Raw genomic sequence first — 15,476 nt, 5'->3', positions numbered from 1 at the left:
TCATCCAAGTTAAAATTTGATACATTTGTGTGTACCAAGAGTTTGATTTAGATGAAAAGAAAACCTTAACAGAGGCCTGTCACAAGGGGAGTAACAAAGAAGAATGTTGTGAATGTGCTTCAAATGAAATGCTTTTGCATTTAGTAATGAGGTGTTGTGCTTTTGTTTTGGTTGCAGGTTTTGTTTGCCATTTGATTCAGAAACATCAATGAACGCTTATATCCAGAATGCTCTCAAGCTGAGAAGCAATTTGAATATAGGAATGAAGAGATAGAGGCTTGGTAAGAAACATCCCCAATAGAAATTTCAACATAATTTTCCACTCCTGGGCAGGGCTTTTACCTGTTGACTGATGTTGTTGGAATACAGATGGATTGTAGTGTAGGTGCAAACATGGAATTGCGAAGAGCCTCCAGTCCTCACAGGATGAATAAGAATGATGTGGATGCAGACAAATCCATGTTGCACAGCTGCTGCATTTGTGGCAAGAGTTTTCCCTTCCAGAGCTCACTCTCACAACACATGAGGAAGCACACAGGGGAGAAGCCCTATAAGTGCCCTTACTGTGATCACAGAGCTTCCCAAAAGGGCAACTTAAAGATCCATATCCGGGGTCATAGAACAGGCACAATAAGCCAGAGGAATGACGTGGAGACGGTGGGAGAGGCCCCACTTAATGAGATGAAGGTCTTTGAAGGCTTTGATGGTTGCACCAGCCCTACCAAAAGCACCTCTGCTTGCAACAAAATATTGAATGGAACAGTTCCCTCAGAGGATAGCAAGATCTTGCTCAGAAGCAGCAGAAAAGAGGCATTGGCCGATGATGTTAAATTATGTACTGTTCAGTGCAACTTCTGTAAAAGCAAATTTGAAGGGAAGAAAGAGTTGGAGCAACACATACATCAAGTCCACAAGCCTTTCAAATGTAGGCTGTGTAATTACATGACCCTAAGACAGGAGACCCTTTTAAACCACATAGAAAGAGATCATATTACAACTCAAATTCCAAATGGGGAAGCCTACCCTGAGACTTGTAAGCCTGAGTCCAGTGCTGGAGAATTCCCTTGTGAAGTCTGTGGACAAGCCTTTAGTCAAACATGGTTCCTCAAAGCTCATATGAAGAAGCATCGAGGGACATTTGACCATGGGTGTCACATTTGTGGCCGGAAATTTAAAGAGCCCTGGTTCCTTAAAAACCACATGAAATCTCATGGCCCAAAATCTGGGAGTAAAAATAAGCCAAAAAGTGATTTAGAGCCCATTGCCACTATCAATGATGTCATTCAAGAAGAGACAATTGTGACTGGATTATCCCTCTATGAAGTTTGTACCAAGTGTGGAAACCTGTTTACAAATATGGAGAGCCTAAAAGCACATAATTCTGTACATTGTAAGTCTCAAGGAATTTGCAGTGATCCCAGAGGAGAGAGACTAATAGATGGAGATTTGGATTCATCTATAGCAAAACAGTTTTTCTTCCAATATCTGAACTTGAGGCCGTCTGTATGGATAGAAGGTGTTTCAAGGGGCCAGTCAGGTAAAAGAGTAGCTGAGCTGGATCCAGTCAACAGTTACCAAGCTTGGCACTTGGCTACCAAAGGGAAAGTTGCAGAGCCTTCTGAGTATGTTAAGTATTTAGGATGGGATGAAGTTTTGGCAGATGCTGATGTCACGTATGACAGGGATAAAAGGGAATATATTCTTGTTAGTCAAGAGAAACGCAAGCAAGACCAAGATTCATCCAACTCTTCCAGTAATCCAAAGAAGAAGAACTGCACAGGTGGCCGTTCAGAGAAAAGCAATAATGCACAAGCAGGGGACAACTGCATCCTTGGTCAAGATGACCTAGAATACAGACCATCCTCACGTCAAAGCAGAAGGGCATCACAGAACAAGTCCACCGAGTGCTTTGAGTGTGGCAAGATCTTCCGCACATATCACCAAATGGTCCTTCATTCCCGAGTCCACAGGAAAGAACGCCGAAGCTTCAGTGAAGGCGGTTCAGTAGTTCAGCATGATAGATATGGTTCCAATAGTGAGGATGGTGATTCTGGATCTGTGAGTGCACCAAGTACACCAAGTTCTGCTTCTGCTCAAGAAGATTCAGTCACCTCTGGAATAGGTGAAGAGGGTCCTGAGGATAGTTCTGAGGAAGGAATACATGAGCCATCCCCATGTAAGTATCTGTAGGTAACTGCATTTTAATTCACAAGTCTTTATTTTGTTTTCTTTTTTGCAAAACTTTATACAGATATTCCTCGACTTGTGACCATGATTGAGCCCGAAATTTATGTTGCTAAGTGAGACATTTTGTTACGTGAGTCTTGCCTCCATTTTACGACCTTTTTGCCACAGTTGTTAAGTTAATCATTGTAGTGGTTAAGTTAGTAACATGATTGTTAAGTGAATCTGGTTTATCCATTGACTTTGCTTGTCAGAAGGTCACAAAAGCTGATCATATGATCCCGGGACACTGCAACCTTCATAAATATGAGTTGGTTTCCAGTTGTCTGAATTTTGATCATGTGACCATGGGGATGCTGCAATGGACATAAGTGTGAAAAATGATCATAAATCACTTTTTCCCAGTGATGATGTAACTTCAAATGGTCACTAAAGGAACTGTTGTAAGTCGAGGATGACCTGTTCATGTTTAGTGTTAGTTATGGGTTTTTTTTTTTTAAAAAAAAAAGATCTAAAAGCACAGATAGAATTTCACCAGCTGTTTAAGGTGGTGATGAAATGGTTTTTGGCCATGGATTGATTCAAGGATATATTATAGGTAATCCTTGTTTAGCCAATTTCGGACTGGCAGCTTAATTGATAAGCGGTCACTAAGTGAAACGATCCCTTTGCTTATGATCTTACTTGAGATTTCCTTTGCTGTATAGACTTGTGAAGGTTGTAAATGCAAGGATTGATCGTAACAGTGACGTGCAGGCAGGGGAGGCAGAGCCTCACCACTGTCATCATGAAAAGAAAAAAAATGTAAAAGGAAAAAGGCTGATGTAGTTGGTGCCAGAGTCACAGTGAATGACTCTCTTAGCGCTTAACTGTTTTAAAAAGCCTCTTAAAAAGTGCCCTCTACAGGAGGAGGCGGGAGAACCACGTGCCTCATTTAGTCTGACTTTATGATCACTCAAGCAGAGTTAAGCAAGGGTTAAAAGCCGAAAAATTCCTTATGTAGATGAGGCACATAGTTCTCTTGCCTCCTCCTGTAGAGGGTGTTTTTTTAGAGGCTTTTTTAAACAGTTAAGCAGAGTCATCCATTGGGGACTCTGTCAGCAGCTAACCCAGCCTGACCTCAGCAGCTCTTGCCTTTTTCCTTTTATATTTTTACATTTTCATGATGGCAGGCAAGAGCAGAGTTGAAATCCTCTGTGATTGTGAAACAGCTGGAAAAGATAATGTGGGTCAGAGGGAGGGGAAGGAATTCAAAATTAATGTAATTTGTCAGTAATTGTAAGTAATTTTTGTGTGTGTGCATGTGTTTCTTTCTTCACTCAAGAGGGAAGGGGGTAGAAGAGGCAGGGAGGGCAGCCTGCCAGCTTTCTTTCTCTGTGTCGGGGCAGCCCGCCAGCAGAGGTGGGTCTTTTACCCGCCTCTGCTGGCGGGCTGGCGCTTTCTTTTGCTGCAAAAGAAAGAAAGAGGCTTTTGGCCATCCCGCCGCTATGTCCGACATAGAGTCGTCCCGCCTCTATATCGGACCCAGCGGCGGGGCGCCCAACAGCTGCTTGCTTTATTTTTGCCTCACCAGCCATAAACCTCACCGCATGTCACTGGATCATAAAGTTTCTTCTTCAGCACCATTGTACCTGCGAATGGTTGCTAAGTGAGGCTAAAGGAAGATTGCTGGTAATTGTACTTAAAGCTATTGAAATTATTGAGCAGTTAGTTGGGTAATTCTATTAGGATTAAAGTTTGACTATGGTTGCCTAAACTGCACCTTGTTTGGTGTTCAGTTTGCCTTATGTGAAGGAAATAATAGAGCTCGGATTCCATGGAAGAGTCAATCTGGATTGAGAATATTATTTATATTCAGAACTACTATATATGGCTAAAAGCAGGTTCCAGTCCTTCAGACTATCTTTGTTAGCATGATAACTAGTACAAAATGATGGAGGGGACAGGGCAGTGCATAAGGATTGAATGTTTAATAGGACTAATATCTGGATTTGACCAAGTTCCTTAAAATGGTATTTTTATGGTGGTAAATTTCCATTTAACATTCATTATACTCAAATAGTAAACTAGGTGAGATTTTTGTTGCTGGAGTATGCCAGAATACTGAAGTATGCCTTGTGGACTAGTCATCCACACGGAAAGGTTTATGTCTGTTTCACCTGAATGGCATCCTCCATTCCAGAAGCACTGAGTAGGAAAGAACATGTGTAATTAACTTTACCTTTGTTGTTGGTTTATTGTCAGCTATTTTCTAGGCACTGAATTGCACTTTGTATCAACAGCTCTATTTCTCTGAGTACATAACTCACATAGTAGATTTAATTACGTCAAAGCTTTTAAAAATCTGATATTATTACAGTAATCTTTTAATTTAGTAGACTTGAGTTTAGTGAGTTTCATATTTAATGGACAAATTTGTTTTTGGACAAAAATGGGTTTGTCCAAATGTCTCAAAGTAGTATATTTAAAACATTCACTGCTCCTCCTCATAATCGATATTCACTGTTATCGATAAAGTATTTTTTTCATATTTAAATATATTTTGGGACGCAAAAAATCCTCTTTGCTATAAAATGAACATTAGGCAGCATTGGAAAACGACTCCTTCTTAATTTGTTAAACTGAATTTATTATAATATGAAAATTTTGAATTGGCAGAATATGTCTGAGCATTAAAATTGGAGTTCCAGATTGTATGGATAAATTACCTAGGTTTAGAATATATATTTTGGATATTTACCATAGCAGGCCCAACTTGATGCTTCTAAATGTTTTGAGAGAACCATTTCTCGACTTAACAGCTAACCCGGCCAGTAGCATGTCCAAAATATAAATATAATTCGAATAAACCTAACCTAACCTAAAATATACGGTGGTATAAAACTTGGGGAAGGTAAAATTCACTGAGAAATACTGTATTTTGCCATACTGTCCTCATCACAGATTTGTTGGATAGATTTGGGGTGCTTATTTTGCTCTAATCTATGTGATGCTCTCCATGATTCAATAATGATAATATTTAATGTTTAATGATTATTTAACAATCATCAGTAAAATATATGCATATTCTTTTTCTTCTTCCGTTTTGATCCTGTGCTTTTGAAAGTTGTATTCAAAAAACTCCTAGACTAATTAATCCCTGTGGATTACTGCAATCCTTAGAGTCTGACTCTGGCTAAATACAACAAATTATTCTTCAACTAGAAGCAGGGTAAATATTTGAAAGAACACTACTGCGATTGCATTTGTATCATATTTTTCATTGCTTACTTCTCTTTGTTTATGAGGCTCTTTCAGATTCTCTTAAATTCCAGGGATTTTTTTTTTCTACAGCTTGTATATATATTGTTAGTAGCACAGTGCCTTTCTGCTGACATTTCTTCCTCTTGAGAGTTAGATGATTTGAGTTTTCAGATTTTTATTATGCAGGGGGAAGCTAGAGAAATAATCAGTGCAGTATTGAGAAGTTTAAAATGCATTTTGAGTTGCTATACCAAGGAGCTTTTCTCATATTAACCAGTGACACATTTAAGCTGGTCAGCCTAGTTTATTCAGCCAAAAGCAATCATTGCTTTCCACTGAGTGTTAAGTACTTAAATCAGACAGCATTTGCAAATGTGTTTATTGCAATCATTTTTATAAATTGACATACACTTTAAATTGTATGTTTGTAATGGCTGAAAGTTTCATATTTCATCATTGTAAATTAGCTTAATCTTCAACATTTTAACAATGTTAATATTTTCAAAAAAGCATTTCTCAAATCATTAGTAAGGTCAGATGTGAAATTTATTTTATTTTATGTCTTACTCCATATCTATACCTTAGAGCAAGTTTAGCATTTGGACATAAATGGATTATTAATGATGAAGTAAAAATATACTACCATCAGTTAACATTAAAAACAAATTATCAGGAAATATTGTGGGAGAAAGAGTTTCACGTTTTAAGGCTAAAGAACAGGTACAAAAAATAATTCTTTGTTCATTTCCCCAAATATTGATGAGACTTACACGTGTGTATAAATGTGTGTGTATGTGTATTCACACATCTACATGCAGACATTAATAAAACAGGAAGGACAACTTGTAAATATATATAAAAGGTTCTGTTCCAGTCGCTTGCTGGTCATGTTACAACTTTAAATTAAACATTTATTTTAGAGAAATATTTACCTGATAAAATAACAATGCTGGCATCAGGTTTTGATTCCCTCCTCTGGGGGGTGGGATTTCGTAAGCTGTCTGGCACACTGGGAAGGCCTCCTTCCTTGCAATCACCCATCTAATTTAATTTGACAGAAGTACCCTGCAGAGAAAGAAATAATAATCTTCATCAATTTGATATTCTCGCTGATTTGGTAGAAAGTCCCCTGATCTCAGTGGAAGTTATAGTAAAAATATAAGATTGCAATGTTAATAATTAAATACACAGTTACTATCTGGCATTACATTAGGACAAAGTTTCTTGTCTAATGGATGTGGATTGTCATCGATAAAATAATGCTTATTATGTAGTCACTCTGGAATTGCGGAAATCTCATAGGAAGTTGGAGTCTGCCTTTCCAGAAGCAAATGACAACAGTCCTATTCTGTGAACTTTGGGGGAGAGCTTATTTTATATCTTGTTTCCTGTTTATTTCCAAGTTCTTTTTACAATGTTTTAACTATTTTCAGCGCATCACATATTTTGTCAAGGCAATGTGTAAATCAGCCAAGTAAATAAATAAATAATGAGAACAAGTAGAACTCACCAAATTTAATTATGAAAGTTGGTTTACAAATATATTTTAATATGGCTTTGCTGTTTGCAGAGCTCAAAGTATTTCTGAGGCATGCAAATAAATTTTAAATAATTTGAGGGCTCATAAATTGAAAGAAACATTAAAATAATAGATTGCATTATTATGTAAGAAGCCGCTGGGAGACATTTATGTGAATAATTGCTTATCACATTTGTTCTTGGTTATGTGAGATAAAAGTCAAGAGTCTCTTATGTTACCCTTCCTATTTGCAGAGTTCATTGACTCAAGTATTGCTAAGTAGGTCAAATGCAGAACTACATAAACTTTATCGAAAAAATAAAATTCAAGATAAAAGTGTAGCATGTTGCTGAATATAATAATTATAGCTAAATTTTAAAAACTGGTGAGTGGGATTAACTCGCTGCAAATTCAGCAAGCCAACATTTGAAAAATCCCAAATTGAAGTAAATGTCAATTCATTAGTTGCATTATTAAGTTTTTGCCCTGATACTTTTCCCCATCATCACAATGATCAAGTTGAATAAATATATGGAACATATTATATTAATCTTCTGCTCTTTCCTCGATTATTAGGCATTATGGTAGAATAGAATAGAATTCTTTATTGGCCAAGTGTTATTGGACACACAAGGAATTTGTCTTTGGTGCATGTGCTTTCAGTGTACATAAACAGACAAGATACATTCGTCAACAATCATAAGGTACAACACTTAATGATAGTCATAAGGTACAAATAAGCAATCGGGAAACAATATCACTATAAATCGTAAGTATGCAAGCAACAAAATTATAGTCATGCAGTCATAAGTGGGAGGAGATGGGTGATAGAAATGATGGTATAAGCATTGGTCACCTTTTTTCTTTCTGTTTTTTGTGGATTGGTTTTATAATTGGGAAGGGTGAGTTAGATTATATTGGCTATTGTTTTTATTTAATATAAATGAATCAAAGGAATAAAATATTTTTATTTGTTAAAGAAGTTAACTTTTAATTTTGGTCAGAGTCCAAAATTAAGTTCAATTTTAAGATAGTTATAATAAAAAGGAATTAAGTATTACAAAAAATAAAAAAATCTTACACAGATCTATTCTATTAAATTATTGAAACTATTAATGACATTTGTTTTTAAAATTAAATTATTTTACTTATAGCTGTAGGTTGGACAATAGAGATATTTTCTAGAGTTATCACAAGCTTGTGAAATTATAACTAGAGAGTTTTAAATGATTGCCCTGAGGGACCTGAGATTTTAAACAGATTAAACTAAATTTATGTTGTGAATAGAAATGGTGATTGAGCAAAATTTAGCTCCGTTCATAGAATAATCTCTGAAGTGTTTGCTAGAAGGGAAGGAATAAGATCAGCATCTGTTTTGCTGGGTCTGATTGTTAGAAGGAGTGTAATTAAATCTTTACGCCAATTTAAGTAAAAGGGGCAATGAAGAAGGACATGTGCTATTGATTCCGTTTCCTTCAAGAGACATGGAGATAAATAATCTTTTATGGGTGCTAATGTAAAAACTTCTGTATGTTAGGCACAATATGTATTTACTCATTCAGTTTATATAGCTGTCCGTGTCACATTTGTGACTCTGTTTGGTTTACACCAGTAACAAAAAAGCAATAAAATACACAATAAATAACCGGAACAAATAAAATAATTTAAAATAGCAAAACCATAAAATATAATCTGTTCAATCATAGATTATAAACAGTAGGGTCATTTTATGGGTTCATACCTCCACCAGATACCAGGCATAGTGGCAAAACCATGTCTCCAGAGCCTTCTGAAAGGTTACAAGGGTTGCTGCTGATCTAACCTTATGGAGGGATGATGAGTGCCACTGCAGAGGACACTCCTTAATAGGCAAAATCCATAACGTGGGAAAGATTTTGGATCACTGCAAATTGTATCTCTAATATGTCTGAAATATAGGTCTTTGGACTAAAGTTTTGGTCCTGTAGTAAATCAAGGTTAAATTTTTTATTTCTGGTAGAGTTTTCTGATAGCAAATTGTGATTACATCAGAGGTGGGTTCCTACCAGTTTGCACCAGTTCTGTAGAACCGCTTCGTCAAATCTACTGAACCGGTTAGAAGAGGTTCCACCAGTGGACCCGGAAAGCAGGCCACATCTACAGAAGAGCTTCCAAAATTTTTTGAAACCCACCACTGACAGACAGACAGACAGACAGACACACACACACACAGAGAGAGACTCACAGAGAGAGAGAAAGAGAAAGGAAGGAAGAAATAAATAAATAAAGAAAAAAGAAAGAAAAAGTGAGAGAGAGATGAAAGAAAAAAAGGAAAAAGGGACAGAGAGACAAAAGAAAGGAAAGAGAGAAAGAAAGAAAGAAAGAAAGAAAGAAAGAAAGAAAGAAAGAAAGAAAACACATGGCCGGCAAGCCACTCCCACAAAAGAGGCCACACCCACAGAGTAGGTTCGAAATTTTTTTGAAACCCACCACTGGATTACATATATACATGAAAAACACAAGAGGGAACATAGAATCTTAAATTAGACTTTATTTCAATGAGGTATCATGAGTGTGTTTGCTATATTAAAGCTATATTTTCAGAGAAAAATAGTGTAAACCTTTATCTCAGATGCCATAGTTAGATTCAGAATTCAATACATAGACTAGTATAGTTTACACTATTCTTCTCTGAAAGTCTGTAGAAATTTTGACTGAATCATTTTTAAAGATCCTATTATGATAGTTACAGATTTATGTGTCATGACCTGTCTATTACTGTTATAAGTAAAGGATGGCACTTATCACACACTGAAATTGAACAACTTTTCATTTTTTTGGAGCAGGACAATAATGTTTAAAATAGAATTCCTAGATATTTGTTTGAGCTGATTTGTTTGATCTAACATTGTCAATTTTCCAATTTTCATGAGTCTCATGCTCATTTGGTAAGTAGAAAAGATGGCAGTATGGTCTTCATAACATTGGTGGATAATGGCTTTTTTTTAAATTAAAGAGTTGATATAGAAACTGATTCAATTTATTGACATGAATTGGATGCATATTGCCAGGGTGGGTGGATGTATATTTTAGATGGATATTGTGATGAGAAGGACAGGCTGCTCTGAAGAACCACATCAAACGTGCACTATGCCATTTTATGCTTAATTAGCATGAGAAGACATTGATAAAAATATGAGTTTGCTGCTTTTTTGTCCTGATAGCCTGTTTTGGAGATTGAATTTAACACCTTCAAATCTATAAAGGCCATACAGAGTTTATGTAGTTGAGAGCTCGCACATTACGCATCTATTCCATTCACGTTATATATTCACAAAAGGAACATTTAAATAGTCATTATAAAATTAGCATGTAGTTTTGCACTTGCTTAACTCAGAAACAGTGATTCTTATTCTGTAGGATTATTAAAGAACAAGTGCTTTGTATGTTAAATAATGATATAAATGATATTATTGGCCAAGTTATTATAGTTCTTATCCACTTAGTGACAATAGTCATGTACAGATCAGTTAAAATATATGCAATATAATATAAAAACAAATAGTATCAGTAATTCTAAATGCAGCATATACAATCACAAACTTATCAAAATAAAACTGGCAAAATAATGGGGTGCAGTTCTTAAACCACTGAAAACGGGTTTTAGAATCAGGAGTACTAAAAACCCATTATATAGAAACAACTTTCTGTGAGACATTTTCCAAATAGGGTATTACCACTGAAAAAGCTTTGATTTCCATTAGGTCTCAAATGAACACCTTGAGCACTAAATAGGTAGAAACACATGTATTGTATTTTATGATTTTTCTGTACCGCCATAAGATGTTATAAGTTGATCGCTATAAAATAAACACACACACACATACACACCTTGTCAGAAAGAATAATCTTTCAATTATTTGTTCACCCCAAAATATATCATTTGTTTTACTTATATATAAACAACTGCCTTATAATAGAAGTGCTCTGGGGAACTCGTAAAGCAAAATACATGTTTAACAGGCAATGTAAAACAGTGACTATTAAAAATTAAAGCATAGTTAAAATATGCATTATTCTTTTACACTTGCATATCATGTAAAACTCAGAATTGTGCATGACAGAAATGTGAAATAAATATATAATTAAATGGACCATATGTGCTTTTCTATTTATTTATTTTTTACTTTTTATGTCTCAATTTCCAAATTACTAATGGACGCTAATATAAATAATTTATACTGCTTACTTGATGATACAATATTTTCTAGGTAGTTAATATTTGTTTGTTCAAACATTAAAAAACAACAACACACAATTTAAGGAGCATACTAGATCCCCTAAAACTTCTTTTGCCACTTAATTTCAATCTCAGTATAATGAAATGTTCTCCCATTTAATATATTTGTTTCCATCTGGCTGGTGTTGGTAGCTTATACAACAAAGTTGTATACGTGAACGTGTTTTTTAAAATTTTGTTTTAAATTAGTAGCTGTTATGGTTGCCAAACAATCATTGTCGATGAGTATAGTAAAGAATAATTTTTAAAGTATCTGTAAACTTTTTGACATTAGCAGGTTTCTTCCCAAAAACCAAAACTGCTGGCTTAAACCTGATTTACTATGAATAAGGAGCATGAATTAGCTTCAGTCTTTATGCCTATCTTTCATATAAGGTAAAAGTAACAAGAAGCATTATCAGTGGTATAACATCAATTAATGCAGACTAGGCAACTTCCCCTATCAGGAGCATATTTTTTAATACAGATGGAGATGTGTGTATGTGTGTGAGAGAGAATAAGCCTCTGGGGGTTACAGAGGCGTAGTTACTTTGGTGAGGATGAACTTTTCAACTTTTATGGTCTGGGGTTGTGACTGATTGTTTTAACTCAGAATAGTACATTGCTTGGTGGAAGAAATATAGATAGAAAATAGGGCTATCAAAATTGTTGATTCTCCTGTGTGCTGCTTGGAGAGTCCAAGCATGGGTTAAATTCAGTCTATTCGCCCAAGAACTGAGTTAATTCTTTTGACCACGCCTCCCTTCCTCATTGAGGGCCAGTTCAAAAACTCAGTCCAGCCCAGTCGGACGTGTTTTTGGAGAGTTCCTCAGTTCTTGGACGAATTAACTGGATTCTTCAAAGAATTAGCTAGTTTTTTCTTATTTTTGTTTGCTAGTTAGGGCAATAAAAGGATAATTTCTCCTTACAGAAGCTGAGGGAGTCCGGATGGACCGCACCTTTAAAACAACGGTGCTGTGGTGCGTGGGTGTTTGTCCGGCGGCTGCTGGCGAGTGCGGGAGGCTGTAGGAGGCTTTCTCTCCCCCCAGCTGTTGTTTTTGCCTCAAATCACTCGGAGACTTCGGCAGAGGCCCGGAGCGCTGCGAGAGAGCACCTGAGGACTCCGGAAAAGCGAGGCGGCCATTTTGGGTGCATTTGGCCACTCTTTTTCTGACAGCCATTTCTCCAGCTTCGCGCCTTCTCCCTCAGTGCATAGACGCCGCGGAGGTGGATTGGTCTTCATTGGGGCGCCGGCAAGGCCTTTCCCCTCCAACGAAGCAGTAGAATGGCCTGGGAGAGGTTTGACTCCTTGGGGCATTCTCCTGTCTAGTAGCGATATCTGCGAGACGTGCAGTCACTGGTCTACTGGGTCCCGATCTACTGGGTCCTGATCTACCAGCCCCCGATCTACCGGGTCCCGGTCTACTGTCTACTATTGAAAGTATGAAGATGGCAGACAAATCCAAGAGAGCCCCAGAAGAGTTCGTGGACACAGCAAAACGCAGTAGGCCGGATCCATGAGCAGGTGAAGGGTTCCAAAGGGAAAGGGACTCCTAATCTCAGAGGCGGCAAGGCCTTGTCTAAGGCAGAGGTCCGCAGACACAAGACCCTTGCAAAAACCTTCGAGAGGGCCAGGAAATTGTCCATTTCCTCTGGTCAACCATCCAGGGACACCAGCCCTGCACCCCATCCCCAAGAGGTTTTCCCTCAAAGCTTTCCAGAGCAGTGTAATTCTTCACAAGCCCTGGAGGAGATATTTCAGGCTTCTTCACCTGCAGCCTCCCTCGGTTACCCTGAGTCCTCATCGATCCAGGAGGAAATTTGTCCCTTTGACTGTGATGAACTTGAGGAAGGTCCACTCCCTTCTGGTCACCCCATTGGGTTGGAGTCACTAGGCACCTCGGCGGATGCCAATCTACCAGTCCACTTTCAGAGGGCCATTGAGCAGGCCATTGAAACGGGCAAGGACACCCAGGCCAAGCCTAGCAAAGGGTCTGCCCCAAAGGCTCAGTCTATGGATCCTCCTTCTCCAGGCACCTCTATAGCTACTGAGGCATCAGTCCTGGAGGATGATAATGTGGATGAGCAGGAATTTTCTGAGGATGAGAACCCTCCTCCTGGAAAACCTGCCTTTACGGGCCTCTTCCGCCCCTCTATTTTCAAGTCAATCCTGCATAAGGCAAAAGCCTCGACCCAACTAGGCGTAACCGTTCAGGGGTCCACTTCTACTTTGGATTCGCAGGATCCGAAAGAGGGTCTCTTTGATGAGACCACCCCACCACAGGAGCTAGTCCCAGCACCCACCATTTTCCTAAATGTAATCCAGAGACAGTGGGCACAACCAGGTTCCCTGACTAACCATAGCTAGGTGGACAAGACTCTCTACTCGGTTGAGAGTAAATTAGATGATCTGTTACAGTTGCCACAAGTGGACACCCCCATAATTTCTCTTACCTCTAATTTGGTCCTCCCAGTTGACTTCCGTGAGAGACTCAAAGCTGAGGATAAAAAGGTAGAAAAAGCATGCCACCAAACTCACCAAGCGGTCGCTTGGTCCATCAGGGCCTCCTCCTTGGCCTCGTTCTTCACTAGAGCCTCACTTCTGTGGCTGAGGCAGCTGAGGGCACACACCCCATCATCAGGGTCCAGGTGGAGGCATGACCTCAATAAAATCATTGCAGCAGTGGAGTATTCAGCTGATGTATCACTCAATGCTGCAAAATTTGCTTCTCGTGCACTTGCTTCCAACGTGACCTCATGCCGCCTGCTGCGGCTTTGTCATTGGAAGGCGGACATGAAGGCAAAATGGAAATTGGCCTCCGCCCCGAGGGCGGCCAATTATTTGGGGAGTCCTTGGAGAAGTTCTTAATTGAAACCAAGGACAAAAGGAAAGTACTCCCATCTACCAACAAGAAGCCTGAGAGGAAAGGAAACTCCTTTTTTTGTAGGCAGCACTTTCGAGGGTCGGACTTCTCTAACTCGGGTACCTCCTATCAGAGACAGTATTCCCAGGGAAATGACAGGGGTCAGGATATGTCCAACTTCAGAGAGAGGGGGTGCCAACAACAGCAGCCTTTTCGTCACCCATTTCGTGGTGGTTCCAACAACCGGTCTTACCGCAGGTCCAAGTGACCACCGCCTGGAGGCTCCCATAGGCGGACGTCTCCAACTCTACGCTTCACGTTGGGAGCTTATCTCCACAGATGCCTGGGTCCTCAACACCATCAGGCAGGGCCTGACCCTAGAGTTCCTTTCCTTCCCTCCCAGGATGTTTGTCAGGTGCCCTGTCCCCTCCTCCCAAAAAGGGACACATGCAGGCGGAGATCCACCATCTCTTACAGATAAACGTGATAGAGCCAGTCCCCGTAGAGCAGGAAAAGAAGGGGATCTACTCTATTCTATTCTTAGTCCCCAAAAGCTCCGGGGGTGGAGGGCCATCCTCGACCTCAAGGCTCTAAACAATACAGGGCTCTCCCGTTCGGCCTGTCGTCGGCGCCGAGGATATTCACAAAAATACTGGTGGTGGTAGCAGCGCATCTACACTCTCGTCCAATATGGCTACCTGGATGACATCTTAATTCAATCAACGTCCCCCAAACAGGCCGCCAGAGACGTCCAGCTCACCATCTCCACTCTACAACATCACAGCTTCTCAGTAAACCAGGAAAAGAATCATCTAATGCCGACCACATGCATTCTTCATCTTGGTGCCCTCATCGACTCAGAGCGTTGCCGGGTGTTCCTTTTCCTGTCACCAGGTCGCCAGCACAACCTCACAACCCGCGCCTGAAAGGCAAGAGTGAGGCAGTTGAGCCCAATCATCTCTCTGTTCCAGCTGCTGGGTCTCATGATCTCCTGCATCAACATTGTGCCTTGGGCTCGACTACACGCTCGCGAACTCCAGTGGCTCCTTCTTCCCATCCAAAGGGCGAAGGACAGCAACTCCCCCAGGCAGATCAAGCTTCCTCTGAAGGTAAAGAGGTCACTTCGCTGGTGGGAGTCACGGGCAGTGACAAAAGGTTGCCTCTTCAGGGAACCAGATCGACAGGTGGTCATGATCGATGCGAGCCTCCAGGGATGGGGTGCCCACTTTCGGGAACAAGTGACGCAAGGGAGGTGGTCGCAAAGAGAGGCGACACAGAGCATCAACTTCTTAGAACTGCTTGCGGCCAGGTTAGCACTGCGCCATTTTCAAAAGGGTATTGTGGGCCGTCACATGTTGCTCCTGACGGACAACATAGCAATGAAGGCTCACATCAACCACCAAGGGGG

At 39.6% G+C, this 15,476-nt stretch overlaps 1 protein-coding gene across 2 annotated transcripts in view; it reads left to right on the top strand.

Moving 5' to 3' along the window:
• Nucleotides 1-287: 287 nt before the first annotated feature.
• ZNF516 (zinc finger protein 516) overlaps nucleotides 288-15,476 on the top strand; it is a 73,476-nt gene continuing 58,287 nt past the window's right edge. For both annotated transcript variants that reach the window (XM_087707334.1, XM_087707332.1), the window contains exon 1: nucleotides 288-2,176. In XM_087707334.1, the coding sequence (XP_087563460.1) occupies nucleotides 370-2,176 (1,807 nt within the window). In that variant the 5' untranslated portion in view covers nucleotides 288-369. The remainder of the gene's footprint in view (nucleotides 2,177-15,476) is intronic.

Source organism: Thamnophis sirtalis, unplaced genomic scaffold, assembly GCF_051295495.1.
Source record: "Thamnophis sirtalis isolate CommonGarterSnake01/CBP01778 unplaced genomic scaffold, rThaSir2_p1.2 scaffold_2, whole genome shotgun sequence".
In the NCBI taxonomy this organism is placed as follows: Eukaryota; Metazoa; Chordata; class Lepidosauria; order Squamata; family Natricidae; genus Thamnophis; species Thamnophis sirtalis.
The sequence above is the reverse complement of the archived record's forward strand: the minus strand, read 5'-3'. Positions and strand labels throughout refer to the sequence as shown.